Raw genomic sequence first — 15,723 nt, 5'->3', positions numbered from 1 at the left:
CAGTGAAGAAGAAGATGGTCAACGGATTCCCCACACCTCTTACACATAGAGCACCAATCAAGAACTACAATATGCCGTTTTCAAAGATTATTTGTAGTAAGAATCTTACCTAAGGAGGACCAAGAAAAGAAAGCTACTATAGGAGGAACTTTCGATTGCCATACCATTTTCCAAGGAAAAGATATGGCGGCAGCAGGGAAAAAAGAAAGATAATAACCTTACACCTCAAAGCCTCTCGTTATAACTAGCTTCCAGCAAACTTTGTCAGACCTAATACTCCGCACCTTCATGGAATAGACCAAGTCCATAAACAGAGTCAAGGATTCCAATTCCCAATCGTGCATTGGACAACAAAACTGTATATCCCAATATAGCCTCCTCTCAGAGAACTACATGACCTTTGAAACGGAAGACTCTCGAGCCCGACTAATGCGACATAATTCTGGAAAGGCCTCCTTAAGAGAACAATCCTGACATCACACATCCTTCCAAAACATCACTCTAGTACCATCACCCACATCATACCAAAGGGATTTAGAAAAATTCAACCAATCACTTCGAATGAATTTCCAAAAACTAACCCCATTCACCCCTATCACAAGTTTCATGCGCCAACCACCCCATTCATTCCCATATTTCGCCTTTATAGCCGTCCTCCAAAGGGCATCTATCTCCGTTCCATATCTCCACAACCATTTGCCTAACAAAGCAGAATTAAACCTCCTTAAACATAGAATACCTAACTTGGCATGCTACACCAGCTTACAAAGCTTAGACCATTTCACTAGAGGTCTTTTTAGGTCATCAACAATATCGCTTCAAAGGAAATCTCTATGTAATTTCTCCATATGTTTAGCCAACGTCACTGGAATAGGTAGAAAAAAAGAGAAAATAAGTAGGCAGCAAATTGGAGAGTACTTTTAATTAGAGTTAGCTTACATCCCCCCATCCCCATCCCCCCCCCCCCCCCCCACCCCGGTGCCCAAGCAACCACCTAGGACTAATAACGGGGGTAGAAGGAGATGCAAAATGAGTTATTGTTGGCAAAAATAAATTTCTTATTTAGAATGAATGGTTTTACATCAAGGACTAGGGCATAGATAATGACCAATGAAGAATTTGATTATAAGTGGATTCGATGCCCTTTTATGTCACTACCACATTCAATACTTCCCATTTGAACATTAAAACCATAGGCACGACATAGGGTGGCAATGCTTGCTCATTTACAGTACTTCCTGAACCAGACCCCAATATTAAGAAAGCTTTCAAAGTCAGATTGTGGCCTGCAATTACAGTGGGGGAAGGAAAAAGAAAAAGGGAAGATATATCAGATGACAATACATTGTGCAACATCAACTTTGAGATTGGCTGTGTTGACTAGGATGTAGGAGACTAGGAGTGCATGTAGGACTAATAATTACCTTTCATTTCCATGTACATCATTGGGAAACATGATAACTTTAACCTCACCACCATTCTTTCTCAGTGTCCGTGCATACTGCATGTTTCAAATCTCAACATCATTCAAATATGGTAGCAAGAGAAACGGACTTTATAAAAATCCCCACTTTTTGTGTCTGTTTTTGTTTTCATAGAATCCCAAGACAGTGATTACTTGAGCACTAGTAGTAGTTAGAAAACCACAAAACTGAAATGAAAAATGTCAAGTGTACTTCATCATTTAAAAGAGTAAAAGAACCTCTTACTTGCAATCCATTAGAAACTGGAACACGGAGATCCTGAGCACCTAAAAGAAAAAGGATAGGCGTTTTGACCTGCAGATATCATCAAAGTAATTAGTACAATAGTACCACATTCATTTCCATAGCAACCTACTAAAATTATTTGAAGATACACTCTAGAAGGAAACTAGGTGCAAGTTTTACAATTCCTGATTGAAGAATTAATATCACAAAAAGTTTTGACCTCATTAGATATCAAATAATATACTAGAAGCTTTTCACATTGAAAAGAAAAAGTTCGTATCTAAAGCACGAGGCTCCTGCTTTCTATACCCTATATAAAAAAGGACAGTTGAGCTACTTGTGTTTGGCAAAACGACAGTAGAAAGCTTAAAATGGAAGAGGCTAAAGTACAAAAGCTATAAATTTGAAGAGTTAAAGAGCATGGGCCGTTTGGTCTTTTGGATCTTGGCTCTATCTTATCTCTTGTTTGACTTTTTGGCTCTATCTTATCTCTTTTCATTTTAATTCTTTGTTTTTTTATATTACTAATGGAATTGTAACTACATTCTTACCCTTAAGGATATGAAAGGAAAAACGACATGTAAAGAGCTGAACGGCCTCTTTGTCTTTTTAATTTTTATATTTATCTCCAGCCACTTCAGTTCTGACTTCTGAATACTGATGTGTCTTCCAAGTCCCAATCAGGAATGGAGATACACATACGGAAAAGAAAAGGCAAGAGAGAGAAATATCGAGGAGAGGTAGAGAAGAGCAGAAAATCTGGATTTTTCTCATGAGTAGAACTAGAATTAAAGAAAGGGAAGACCTTCTCATCCCAACTGCTCCCACTTATGTATGGATTTTCTATGTGAAAACTTGGGAAAGAGAGGCAAGAGAGTGAAGGAAAGGAGAAAGCTTTTTTTCAGCTATTCAAGCAACATCATGTACATGTTAGTCTTTCAAACCAATTTTTCTTAATGTATTTGATATACATATTTTTTAAACTTTTTTATGTATTATTTGAGTTAAAGTGCAATTTTAGGGCTTTGATTTTGTAGATTGATTCATAAGTGCTTGAGTTTGTGTTTGTATTTGTTTCCTCTACCTTTTATCAGGTATTTTGGTTGAAACTTCAATTTTTGTGGAAGCGAGATTAGTTTCAACCGCTGTATATCAGTTTAACATTCCTTAATTACACTATTTTCCTCATCAATTGGCAAAACCCTTACATTCTCACAAAATATGCATGACATGAATGGCTTGTTTTCCCTTTAATTGGTTTATATGGCTGCTTAGTGGACATTTTTGTCACATGCAGGTTTTCGTGCATGTGATCTTTCACAACATAGTATGAAAGAAGCATTGGGGAAAGTTTGGAAGCTAGAGTAGAATGGTTTGTCTGATTATTTTGGGCTGACAAAGATACATGATTTCTATAAGCTACTATATATACACCAATATGAACTTTTGATATGAACTACATATACATTAATATGAACTTTGTATACAAGATATAGCAGAATTTAATGTGCATAGGATTCTAATCATGAAGGTTATGAATTACTTAGTGAAAATTAATTTTGTATTCAACACTGTTGTGAAGTTGCTTTGTTGCGATTATTACTTCTACCTTATGAATTAAGGATATTGTTCATCTAAATTTTTTTTTTTGTTTTTTGGGGCATCATTTATCCTTTTAAAATATAATAGTTTAAGCCAATCAACTATAGCTCAAGGGCTACTTCTCCCTTTAAGAAAGAGCACATGTAACTTATCAATATTAAAAAAAAAAATTAATTACTATTCCAATAATGACTTAGTTTTAACTATTCTAATCCTATCATAAAATATTTATTTGTAGTTAGATAGTGTTTTCCACGTGCCTTGCACGTGCAACAAAACTAGTGGTATCAAAAAGCTTTAGATCTCTCACTTTATTTGTTTAAAGTTATTTAATTGACATTCAGCTTCCAATGATGACAACAAAAACACAGCTTGCAGGATTTATTTCTGCACCTAGCAGAGCTGACATTGTGGTTGGACAAGGCTTTGTTGCATTGATTTTTTTTAATCATTAGGTAGAATTTCTTTACATTCTGATGTGCTTTTAAAAGAAGTAAATAAATTTCTGAATATATTTATTAAATCAAGCCTACTTTAAGCATACCTTTGAGAGGTGTGAAATAGGAGACTTGCTGTGAAAGAGAGTTAGGTAATCAGCTGAAGGTGCTTCTGAAAAGATATCTTTCCCTTTGCTTCCACAGGCCTCCACATAGCACCAATCAGGGATATCTGTTGTACCAACCATCAATGCAAGGTTACAAGCAGGATTCCTCACAGCAGCAGCAACAAACCTATCCGGTGCCTGCAGCATTAGAAAAGAAATATGATCCAATTTTTAAGTGAGCCCTTGTTCACTTGAGAATTCAAATATGAGTGTGTATCCTTAATCATTACATCCAGTTTACCAAGTATTTGCATGCAGCCATGAACCATAAGTTAAACAGAAAGAGAAATGATAAAAACGGGAAGCACAAGACCAGCAGTCCATGTATGACAAGCAGCCCACTTATTAAGTTTAACTTGCATTAATCTCTCAACTATTTAATACGTAATGGAAGAGATCTCTTTATGGAAAACCACTAGCTGGTAGTAGATATCTTAACAATCAAATGCTAGACTCAAATCAAATAAAAATTGGAAGGCACAAGGGATGGAGGAGGAAAGATCGAGAGATAAACTAAATTACCAAAAAAAAAAAAAAAGAGGGGGCTGACAATAAAAATATACAAATTTCAAAATTAAAGCACCTGGCCAATCAAGTGGGTTGTCAGAAAGCCACCATGGGAACCACCAAGCACTGTAATTTTTGATGGACTGGCTAGTCCCTTTTCGATGATGTGGTCTATAGCAGTGAGTACATCATTTACGTCCTGTGCATAATATAGATTTAAAAATAGGGTTTATATGAGATGCCCAACTAGTATCGCAGTGCAAGAATTCAGCAACTATTTTTGAAAATTAAGAAGAAAAAAANTGGTTGGACAAGGCTTTGTTGCATTGATTTTTTTTTAATCATTAGGTAGAATTTCTTTACATTCTGATGTGCTTTTTAAAAGAAGTAAATAAATTTCTGAATATATTTATTAAATCAAGCCTACTTTAAGCATACCTTTGAGAGGTGTGAAATAGGAGACTTGCTGTGAAAGAGAGTTAGGTAATCAGCTGAAGGTGCTTCTGAAAAGATATCTTTCCCTTTGCTTCCACAGGCCTCCACATAGCACCAATCAGGGATATCTGTTGTACCAACCATCAATGCAAGGTTACAAGCAGGATTCCTCACAGCAGCAGCAACAAACCTATCCGGTGCCTGCAGCATTAGAAAAGAAATATGATCCAATTTTTAAGTGAGCCCTTGTTCACTTGAGAATTCAAATATGAGTGTGTATCCTTAATCATTACATCCAGTTTACCAAGTATTTGCATGCAGCCATGAACCATAAGTTAAACAGAAAGAGAAATGATAAAAACGGGAAGCACAAGACCAGCAGTCCATGTATGACAAGCAGCCCACTTATTAAGTTTAACTTGCATTAATCTCTCAACTATTTAATACGTAATGGAAGAGATCTCTTTATGGAAAACCACTAGCTGGTAGTAGATATCTTAACAATCAAATGCTAGACTCAAATCAAATAAAAATTGGAAGGCACAAGGGATGGAGGAGGAAAGATCGAGAGATAAACTAAATTACCAAAAAAAAAAAAAAAAGAGGGGCTGACAATAAAAATATACAAATTTCAAAATTAAAGCACCTGGCCAATCAAGTGGGTTGTCAGAAAGCCACCATGGGAACCACCAAGCACTGTAATTTTTGATGGACTGGCTAGTCCCTTTTCGATGATGTGGTCTATAGCAGTGAGTACATCATTTACGTCCTGTGCATAATATAGATTTAAAAATAGGGTTTATATGAGATGCCCAACTAGTATCGCAGTGCAAGAATTCAGCAACTATTTTTGAAAATTAAGAAGAAAAAAAAACTACCATAGCATTTGTAACCAAACTAGATAGATAATAAGTACCTGTTCCCCAACTTTCCCTGGAAGAGATTGTAATGCTTCTTCACCAAAACCTAGTGAACCTCTGAGCTAAGTTACCATGTTAGAAGAAGCTAGAAAGATAATCAACCATTTGGTGATGTAATATTGGTATTCAAAAGAGGCTTTTCAAGCATGAGATCCTTAAAATCCTAAAGGACCCAAATCAATATTAAAGATTCTGTAATATCAAGAAGCATGCAAAAGCAATCAGCATACCACTTCCATTTAAGCCTTAAACCACGAATAATGGAAAGCAAATAACACTGAACAGACATTTTTTCATTTCTCAATAGGAGGAAAAAAAAATTAATCAATATGACAAAAAGGTGTCTTAAATCAATATCTTGGACATACGATAGAATTCTAAGCAGGCCAAAGAAACTATAGTTTTTAATCTCATCTTTTATGAATAAGACAGAATCCTAAGGAGGCCAAAGAAACTATAGTTTTTAATCTCAACTTTTACAAACAAAGATCTTTTTTCAAATATTGCTTGCAAACGCTATAGAAATCACTTCAAATTTCTTAAGAATATTATTTTACAGTCAAATCAGCTGAACCTTTTGATTCACAGTGAATCAACCTATACCTCTCTTTCCTTGAAGGCAGATAGCCAAATAACTGGGTTCCAAAAGCAATTTAGGTTTACACCTAAAGGAAAAATCGATGAGAGGTCTCCAAGAAAGGGTTAAATTCATTTTTCATGAAATATCAGAGACAAAAGGTGAATGAAGTACACAGTGATCAATTAAAGGAATCTTGTTGACAAGTTTAACTCAAGTACAAAAATCATTGCTTTTATATCATTTTTATTCTTATTTATGACTCCAATAAAATCATAGTTTAAGACTTTAATCCTCTGCAGCTAAAAGATCCATATAAGCTTGAAAGACATTGAAATGTTTTAGGTAAAATTACTATTTTGGTCCTCCAACTATTAAGTGAAGTTCAATTTAATCCCTCAACTATTAATTGTGTCAATTTAGTCACTGAACTTTCAAAATCAAGTCAATTTCATCCATCTGTCTTCTCACTGTTTAAATTTTAACATATTTAATAAATAAAATTGACTTGATTTCAAAATTTTAACTTTCTATAATAATCTTTTAATGTATATTTTATTTGCTACAACAATTAATTCTGTTAAAATATAAACATAGAGGAGATCCAAGGATGAAATTGATGTGATTTTGAAAGTCAAAAAACAAAATTTGCACAATTAACAGTTGAGGGACTAAAATGACACAATTAGTAGTTGAGCAACCAAATTGAATTTTACCTAATAGTTGAAGGACCAACTCAGTAATTTACCCAATTTTTTACTGAGCGTCAAAATGATGGTCCCCTTTAAGGTTAAAATAATCGTTTTTGTATGACATTTTGCTCCAAATTCTTAAATTGTGAGAATCCCTTCCCTTCACTTAGGTATCAGAATCGGTTCCACTATTACCTTATCAAGCAGCAGCACCTCAACAGTGAGGGACCTTCATCTTGGAAAAGAAAAGGCTCTGTCTTCGGTGGGTTTTTTTTTTTTTTTTTTTTGGGGGGGGGGGGGGAGGGTGATGAGAGAGGAAAAGAGCCCCATAATTGACCAGATTCTGGTCGATCATCATGGAATATGATGGTTGAACACAACATATATTGATCATTTGAGCATAAATAATCTGATGCTGATTTAAATTATTTATAAAAAAAAACTCTTATAATACTCATAATAATAGTGTACCTATAGTTGACAATCAATAAATTGAATCCAATTGAAGAGAGAATGCCAATGACTTTGAAAAGCTTGACAACGAGACCGTATGCGGGCCTCCATGAAGGAATACGATTAAAGGATCGCAAGTGTCACTTTTCTTAGAGTTTGAAGATACAAATATAGCTTCAAAAGGTTTGCTAGCACCTGAAATGAATTAAAATCGCAGAGGCTATCAAAATCAATGCTCTTTAACACAAGAATATTATGAATACAATATCATACAATTCCTAGTAAAGGGCAGGAGAACTACAAAATATATTTCCCTTTAAATTTTTTTTTTTTTTTTTTTAAATTAAAGTAAAAAACCCTATCAAAGGTTTTGGTACAATACCCAGCTAAATCAAACGGTTGTCTCGGTTAAGCATATCATTATGTTTTGAGTCTTAACTGTGAAATTCTCTATAGCTCTAGGAGAGTTCGTCAAGGGGATCCTTTATCCCGTTACTTTTTGATATTGTCATGGAGGCTTTGAGTCATATGTTGGATGTGGCTGCCGCAACGGGATAGTTCATGGGTTTCTCAATTGGTGATTCGGCTGGTTCTTTGATAATTGTGTCTCATCACTTGTTTAGGATGACACTCTTATTTTTGTGATACAGATACTTCAAATTGCAGTATTGCATGGGATACTCTCCAAATTTGAGGAGGTGTCAGGTTTAAAATTAATTTGGGGCAGTCAAAATTGGTTCCAATTGGGGATGTGCAAAATATGCAGGAATTAGAGGAAATGGTGGGTTGTAGGCAATCTTCACTTCCTCTGGAATATTTGGGCCTTCCGTTGGGTGCCACTTTTAAGGAAAACATGATTTGGAATCCTATTTTGGAGAAAAGGGAGTGGAAATTAACCAGATAGAAGAGGTTGTATTTATCTTGGGGGGGGGGGGGTGGGTGGAGGAGATATTCGGTTCATGACCCAACGAATACGTGTAAATCACAAATAATATAAAAAAAAAGTTTGTAACTTGATGTTGTGAAATCTTTTCTTGACTTACCAAAACAAATAACTTTATGTTTTGTAAGCCATCATTGTTTGCTTCATTTTTAGCTCTTTTTATTGATTTTCGGAAGTTTGCAGATCCTTTAACCAAATGCTAAATTTTTGACCCGCAAGAGTTGTTTGACTAAGGCATACATGGAGCATGGGTAATGTTTATTGGTGATCTGGAGCAGGTTCTGTGGCCTATAACATGAAGCATATTAAAATATGCAATATACGGTCACATCTTATTGCTAAGCTTTTTACATATTGGGTTTTTACCGGAAATAAACATTTCAATAGCAATGTGCCTTCATGTTTGATATCCACTAATAGGCAAGTAATCTTCAACAGTTTGCCATCAAGAATATAAAGCAAAGCTGAGTAGTTGGAGCAGTTTAGGTTTGTAGTGGGCAGGGAGACCTATTCTCATCAGGTTTGTAGCATTGGCTATGCTCCTTTATATTGTTAAACATATTAGCAATGCAATGTGTATACCATGTTGTATATGCTAGAGTGGATGTGGAAGAGGTAGCATAAAATAGGAATAAAAGAACACAAATGTTACGTGGTTTAGCCTTGATGGTTTACATCCAAAGAGGAAATCCTTAAGGACTACATATTTATTATGTAAAAGTGTAGTACAAAGCCTGTGTTACAATGAACCATAACATAAGTATATATTGGCAACTAAATCCTAGACTACTAGTGCAAGTAAGAGATTGTCTTGCACACATAGTAGGTGAGCTTAGCCTGTTACATTAGGCTAATATGTATAATATGTCTTTAACATGTATCAGGGTAACTTTTAGAGTTCTTAATAAAATTTTTGAGGAGATGAATGCTTTTAGTTAGGAAGTTTTGGTGGAATATAAATAAAAAGAGCCAGAGATATTTGGCCACAAAAGGGTGGTATGAATTGTGTCAAATTGCGACATATTGGTGGATTAGGGTTTTGAAGATTTAAAGATATCGAGACAGCCATGCTCTGAAAGATAGGCTGGAATGGATGACAGTAACTGGGCATGACAATTTGTAATTGTTATGCAAAAGATTGGTTGAGGGGAAATGGACTCAGATTAGCATCATGCATATGGCATGGAATAGAAAGTTGTAGGAAGTATTATTAACAAAGGCATGTGTTATTTGGTGGGCAGGAGGTATGATATATAGATGCTTGGCAAGATCCTTGGATTCTTTGGCTACAGGGTTTCAGCACCCTATATTTATTGGAGGTATTGTGACTTGTGAGACCAAACATTGGTAGCGGCTAATCTTAGTAATTGCTTCTAGAATAACTATTACTTTGACGGATTTCATGCGCTACATAAACATAACAAAATGGAACATAAACAAAGTATGATTAAAGATACTGAAAAGCCAGGAAATAGAAAAAAAGAACTATACCTTTCAATACTTATGTTGGTTATCAATTCTCATAAAAAAGCAATATGCTAATGAACAATTATCTCTCTAATATGTCATCCTTCTCTACAATGAAATCCCAGAATGGACGTCCTCATAATTCTCATTAAATTCCCATATGCTCATTGCTCATGGTATTGTAGACAGCTATTAATTTGTCACGAGCTTCTCTCCCCATATTGTATTAGTATATTTGAGGTTCAAAGTTGTGAGGTTTATCGGGCTTATCGATCCCAATTCTTATAAGAAAGAGAGAGGAGGTTGAAGGAGATGATACAGGGACAACAGCGTTGGTGCGCCATCGGTCAACTAGATATTCGTTAAGATCAGGCTCAATCGCAGGGATTGAGATCCGGTGCAAATGCACTATGCAATTAATCTCATTATTTTCACAAAAAATTCTACATTCTTAACTTGTTAACTTGTTTAGAAAAAAAAAATTAACTTTTTATTTCTTTTTAATATATTTTTATTAAATAGTTTTTGAGAGAGTTTCAACTTATGATATCCGCTCTTGAAGATAGTTTTTTTATCATCAGACCAAGATATTAATCAGTTTTTGATATAGGCAGGGATTGAACTCCAAATCTCTTATACAACCATCAGAGACTTTACTAGTTGAGCTAACTGGAACTCACTTTTTATTAAATGGTTGAGATTGATTTTTTTTTTTCAATCTCAACAATTCATTACAATTGCATCATGTGCACTACCTTAGATATTGCACCTAATCTCAATCCCAATTACAGATAGTCTAGTGTTTATCTTGGTGGAATTGCGACTCTTGCCAGAGTTTCTTCCATACAATTTGGCGGGTGTGGAAGCTATGGCTTTGAGTTTCATCAAAACCTTAGCTTAAATGGCCGCCTTGTTTTCTCAATGGCATGAGCATTTGCATCAAGCAAAAATGTATCAATTTTAACATTTAACCTCTAAAATCACTCACATCAGTCAAGCTAAAAATGTGTAATTTTGCAAAATTGTTATAGTAATTGTGTAAATTTACATTAACATTATTCACTTTGCATATAATTTTTTATTATTTCTTTACGTATCCTGAATCCTAAGGTTGAAATAAGAGAGTGGATAATTATTACTGTATGTGAAGAAAGAAAAAAAAAAAATCAATAAAATTTGATATTTTAATGTAATGTAATATAAGATAGATAAACTGATATGAAACGTTTTGAAAAGTGAATATGTAAAATAGGAAAAGTAAGTCCTTATACTAAAATAAACGAAATTTTTTGCATGAATTGATGTAAATCCTCTAAGATAATATCTCACGATCTCTTTAAGTTGGGAGATTGGCTACTTATACGGTGACACGTTTTGGGTTTTTTTTTTTTTTTCCTTCAAAATAACACCAATTTTTAAACAATTTTGTTAGTTAGCATGTTTTCAAAACTATTTAGGAGCAGCTATACAAATCGAGTTTGTAGAACTCGATTTCTCAACACAACTCTCTCACCCAACGAAATCTAGAGAATCTAGAGAGAAACATCACAATTTTTCACTCACCTACTTCTCTCCGTCTCTCATTCACATCCAATGAGGCGCAACAACACTCTATGAGAGTGCCTTTTTCTTTTTAGCATAGTGGCCCAAAGATCTTGAGCCAAATAAATATTCTTAGTAGACTGGGCTTGGTTCACCGCAGCTAACAGGGGCTGTTTAAGAACCGAGTGGTGCACAAAACAAGCTTCTTACAATACAAATAACTAACAAACAAAAATATTTATATTGAATGACATTTTAACAGCAAAGGAATACACAACAAATGAAATACAATGTAAGAAAAGGTTAGGGATCCTCGAATTAGTGAGGTGCATTTTATTAATTTTCTTTAGTTATTATTACAATGCTCACTAAGACGTGATACAAGGTGCAACTAAGTTCAAAAATTACAGACTTTGATAGCTATTTAAGCTTCCAAGACTTGCAAAGTTTGAATTTGTTGGATCCGAGCATGTGCTATAGTGGCTGTCTCTGGGATACCGAGAGCGGTTCCGCTGTTTTCTTTTAATTTTACAGAGCTCTCTCTATAGTTCTATGAGACTCCAGAAAATGACCATGAGTGCCTGAATGATATAACCAAAACGAATCTCTATTCGAATCTCCAATGCCCGTCAGCATGGACCCCTTCCTCCTTTTATAGCACAACACGAGCTCTAGGGTACTAGTGTTTTCTCCCTTTTGCCCTTTAGAGATTATGTCGTGCCAGTTTGCTCAGGGCTATGTCGTTTCCTTTTTTTCTCATAGCTTCTTACTTTTGGTGCAACCAAACGAAAGTCTCTTAGATGGTTTTCTATTTCCAGACTTCTCCGCTGGCTGATCTTCAGCTGTTTGGCTTTTTCTTCCACCTCTCCAGCTTTTTCAGTTGTACTCTTCCTTGTCATTTCCTCCAAATGGTTGTGATCACGGCTCATGCATTTTTTTGCTTCATACTTCCTGGTCCCACTGCATGTCTGCAGTATAAGACCTGCATGCTCTTTGTCCCTAATCCCTCTTTGCCTCAATCTTACTTCGTGCGCCCCAGGGATCCCCAGACTTTGATGACTTCTGGGATCCCGGCCCAGTTTTTCTTACTGGGCTCCCTTTGGTTTATTAGCCCTAACCGTTTTGGTCCTCTCTCTCCCCTTACTTATTTTAAACTTTGTTCTTTTATAGGTCTTTGGATCTCAATCCTTTGGGCCTCTTGCCCTTTTCTTCTTTCTTTTCTCTTTTCTTCATTTGTGTGAGCTCAACCCTCATTTTTCTCTCATTTTTCTCTTAGCTTCATTATTTATTTATTTATTTTTTTTGTGAAATGAGCCCAACGTTTTATTTATTTGGGCCTTAGTCTGTGACCAATTTTGAACCTCAACATTTAACCCCCCAAGCTCATGGGTTGCCTACAGCCCATGCGTGAGTTTCTGCAGTATTTCTTCCTTCTTCGGGGATCCTAATCCTTAATTTTTGGTCTTTGGTATCCTGGCTCCTTCACTTTCTTTTCTTGTAACTCCTCCCTTTTATGTGAGACGTGGCAGTTGAGTTTCGAAAAGGAACTTCCACCACCTACTTTTACGTTTCCCATAACTCCCACTAATAACTGCTGATAACTCTTCCCTCTTTAAATTAAATTCCTGGCAACTGGCGCGTCTTTCCACATATTGTCTTCTCTAACTGCTCTTTTATTTCTTCATTCTAGCCTTTTCACATTAACTTTCATTTCTTGACTGCTTGAATTTTCTATTCCTAGTCTTTCTCTCTCCTTTTTTTTTTGATCAGTCATGTTACTACTCGCTTTCTTCCTTCAAGATACCCATTGTTTCAATGGCTTCTTCTTTTTCTCGAAAAAGAAAGGAGCGTACTCCTAGTCCCTTTGAAGGTGAAGGTTCCTCTAGTTCTGTGGAAGGTGAGTCTGTCATTGGGCGCCTTGCTTTCCCCTTACGAGACTCCTGGTACACTCCTAGCTTATTTTTCCCTCAGGTGTCCCATGGCGAGACCCCTCCATCCACTCATGCCTTGATATTCTCTGGTCAAGCGAGCTTTGTTGGTTCTGCACAAGTTCCAGATCCTAGGGGGATTTTTGATCTCCAGATCAGGCGAGGACTTTAAGAGGCGGTCCCTATCTTTTTCGATTTTGTCGCTGGAAAGATCCAAGACTGGCCAATCTGGGTGGACAATGAACTTTCTGACGAGGAATTTATGGGCCGCTTGGAGCACGCCAGTGTCCTGAAGGTAGTGGCTATTTCCAAGAATCTTGAGGGTTTCAGAGATGCCAAGGGTCTTAGGCATTTGGTGCGCCGTTGGTGCCCAGCTTTGCACACTTTCTCTTTTTCTGTTGGTGAACTGACTGTCACTCTAGAGGATGTGGTCAACAATCTTCTCTTTTCGGTGCTTGGGGATGAAAACCCCTTTGATATTAATCTTTCTGACGAGGATCTCAAGGTGGAAGAGAAGTTATTTGCTCACTTTAGTGGACGTACTGCTTCTCTTGTTGGGAAACCGGCTAGGATGGGTAGGTAGGTTATGAATCTTTCGCGCAAGAAGGATAAGGAGGTTTAGGCGAGCCGGGTTCCTTGCATTCTGGCTTAGCAAGTTTCTGTTCAGCGAGTTCCCTGGGTATGGAATCAAGTCTACTATTTTTCCATTGGCGATTAAGTTGGTTCAGGGTGCTCAATATCCTCTAGCCCCCATGTTTTTGGACCATGTCTATTCTCAATTGGATCAACTTCATGGAGATGAAGCCGAGGGGGATTCTTGTTATGTAATTACTTCTTCTCTTTATTGCGCCATTCTCCAGGTATTTTTGTGGGATCGTTCTTCGGTTACTTTAGTAAGATGTAGGAATTTAAAATTTGTGAAAGATAAGTTTCAGGGATCCCCTGACGTGGTTAAAGGGTTTTGTGGCAGCTCAACTGACAGCCACCCTATTATTTTCCATTGGTTGAGTTTGAAAGGTGGCAGCCTTAACTTGGTTGAATTATTTGATCAAGTAGGCCATTTGCATTGGCGCTTTCCCTGGGAGTTTGGCCCCGGTTTTGTTTGTGATTCTGTGTTATCTCCTTTTCTGACTTCTACAGGAAATACTTTCGATTTACGTCGTGGTGATGAAGGTAGCTTAGCCTACTTGGCTTGCATTAGTCCTTCTTGGCTTCCTGTGCTTTCCTCGAATGGCCCACGGTACATCCATTACTCGGCACATCGAGTACTTCGGCAGTTTGGTTTCAATCAGGATATCCCTTCAGTATTTAATGACATAGTACCTTATCTTCCTTCCTTGGATCCTTTTATGAGACTTCAAGCCTTCTCTTATTGGTCACGAAGGAGTCCTCAGTTTGTAGTGCCCAACTTTCAGAGAGGAGTTTTTGCTTCCAGTGGTTATGCTGACTACTGGAGAAGGGTGCAAAAGTCCTTTGTTGACTATGCTGGTTCTGCCACGATTGGGAAAGTCCCCAATCCTGGCATTTCTTCTACCCCAACATCCAACAAGTGTCTGTCTCTGCCTACTGCTGGTGTTGTTTCTACTACTGTAAGTAGCAAAACTGGTTTCGCAGAATGGCACGCTTCCAAGGAAGGTTGGGTGACTTATGCGCAGGATTTCCTAGAAACTTGGTTGGGGTGTGACCTTATTGTTGGTGCTTCTGCAGGGGTACCAATTAAGAAGGGGGTAATAGAGGCTATAAGTACTGGTACTCCCGTTGGCATAAGTAGAGGAAAAATAATTAAGCAGGAAAAGTTGAAGGAGGCTACAGTTGAAGAGAGTGTATGGGGTACTAGCCCTAAGACAAAAAATAAGAAAACTGGGAAATCTCAGAAACAGTTGGTGCTTGTTGAGGAAAAAGAAGTTGAGCAACCTTTGGTCGTAAAGGGCCGGGTGAAGACTAAGGTAGAGTCTTCTTTTCTCCAGGCTCCTGTGAGTTCTTCAGTCCATGGTTCTCTAGGACCCTCTGGATGTACCCGTAGTAAACAACAGAGAACCGGAGACCCTGTTGAGAGAGAGAGAAGGGCAAGACTTCTTTACTTCTTTTCTCTTTTACATTGTAGCTTTTTTTTTTTTTTTTTTTTTTTTTAAACTGATGAGTGGTTGTTTTTTTTGCAGTCCAAGCGTAAGTTGGATCTTATGAAAGGTAGAAGTCCTTCTTCTGGTAAAGATGTGGTATGTTTTTTTTTTTTTATCCACGCCTTCTTGCTGTTTGTCTTTATCCATTTTTTTTTAGCACTGTGTACTTGTGATGCCCTTAAGCTTTTTGTTGTTCATGTTGCCCCTCCCCCTTTTTCTTAGGT

General features: G+C 36.8%; 1 protein-coding gene and 2 long non-coding RNA genes across 3 annotated transcripts; 1 reads left to right on the top strand and 2 right to left on the bottom strand.

The window, feature by feature from the left end:
• Positions 1-1,034: 1,034 nt before the first annotated feature.
• LOC111996736 (acylamino-acid-releasing enzyme 1-like) lies at positions 1,035-4,644 on the bottom strand. The gene is made up of 5 exons (XM_065768415.1): positions 4,499-4,644; positions 3,856-4,053; positions 1,710-1,778; positions 1,425-1,501; positions 1,035-1,286 (listed from the first exon to the last, which is right to left on the bottom strand). Exons 2-5 carry the CDS (start codon positions 3,994-3,996, stop codon positions 1,223-1,225), a joined length of 351 nt encoding a protein of 116 aa, XP_065624487.1. The 5' UTR covers positions 3,997-4,053; positions 4,499-4,644; the 3' UTR covers positions 1,035-1,222.
• On the top strand, positions 2,283-3,348 carry LOC136065347 (uncharacterized). Its single transcript, XR_010626986.1, has 2 exons — positions 2,283-2,638; positions 3,007-3,348. It is a non-coding gene; the product is annotated as an uncharacterized LOC136065347 (long non-coding RNA).
• Positions 4,645-4,841: 197 nt separating the features above from the next.
• On the bottom strand, positions 4,842-7,713 carry LOC136061168 (uncharacterized). Its single transcript, XR_010626983.1, has 4 exons — positions 7,518-7,713; positions 5,774-5,834; positions 5,504-5,626; positions 4,842-5,058 (listed from the first exon to the last, which is right to left on the bottom strand). It is a non-coding gene; the product is annotated as an uncharacterized LOC136061168 (long non-coding RNA).
• Between the last annotated feature and the right edge of the window lie 8,010 nt (positions 7,714-15,723).

Source organism: Quercus suber, unplaced genomic scaffold (assembly GCF_002906115.3).
Source record: "Quercus suber isolate HL8 unplaced genomic scaffold, Cork oak 2.0 scaffold_26, whole genome shotgun sequence".
Classification (NCBI taxonomy): domain Eukaryota; kingdom Viridiplantae; phylum Streptophyta; class Magnoliopsida; order Fagales; family Fagaceae; genus Quercus; species Quercus suber.
This window is presented reverse-complemented; position numbering and strand designations above follow the sequence as displayed.

Excerpts from the sequence above, each read along its gene's own strand:
- LOC111996736 (XM_065768415.1), bottom strand. The coding sequence starts at position 3,996 with ATGGTTGGTACAACAGATATCCCTGATTGGTGCTATGTGGAGGCCTGT. Across the intron at positions 1,779-3,855 it reads CTATTTCACACCTCTCAAAG|GTCAAAACGCCTATCCTTTT; the intron begins GTATGCTTAAAG and ends TGATATCTGCAG. Across the intron at positions 1,502-1,709 it reads CAGTTTCTAATGGATTGCAA|TATGCACGGACACTGAGAAA; the intron begins GTAAGAGGTTCT and ends TGAAACATGCAG.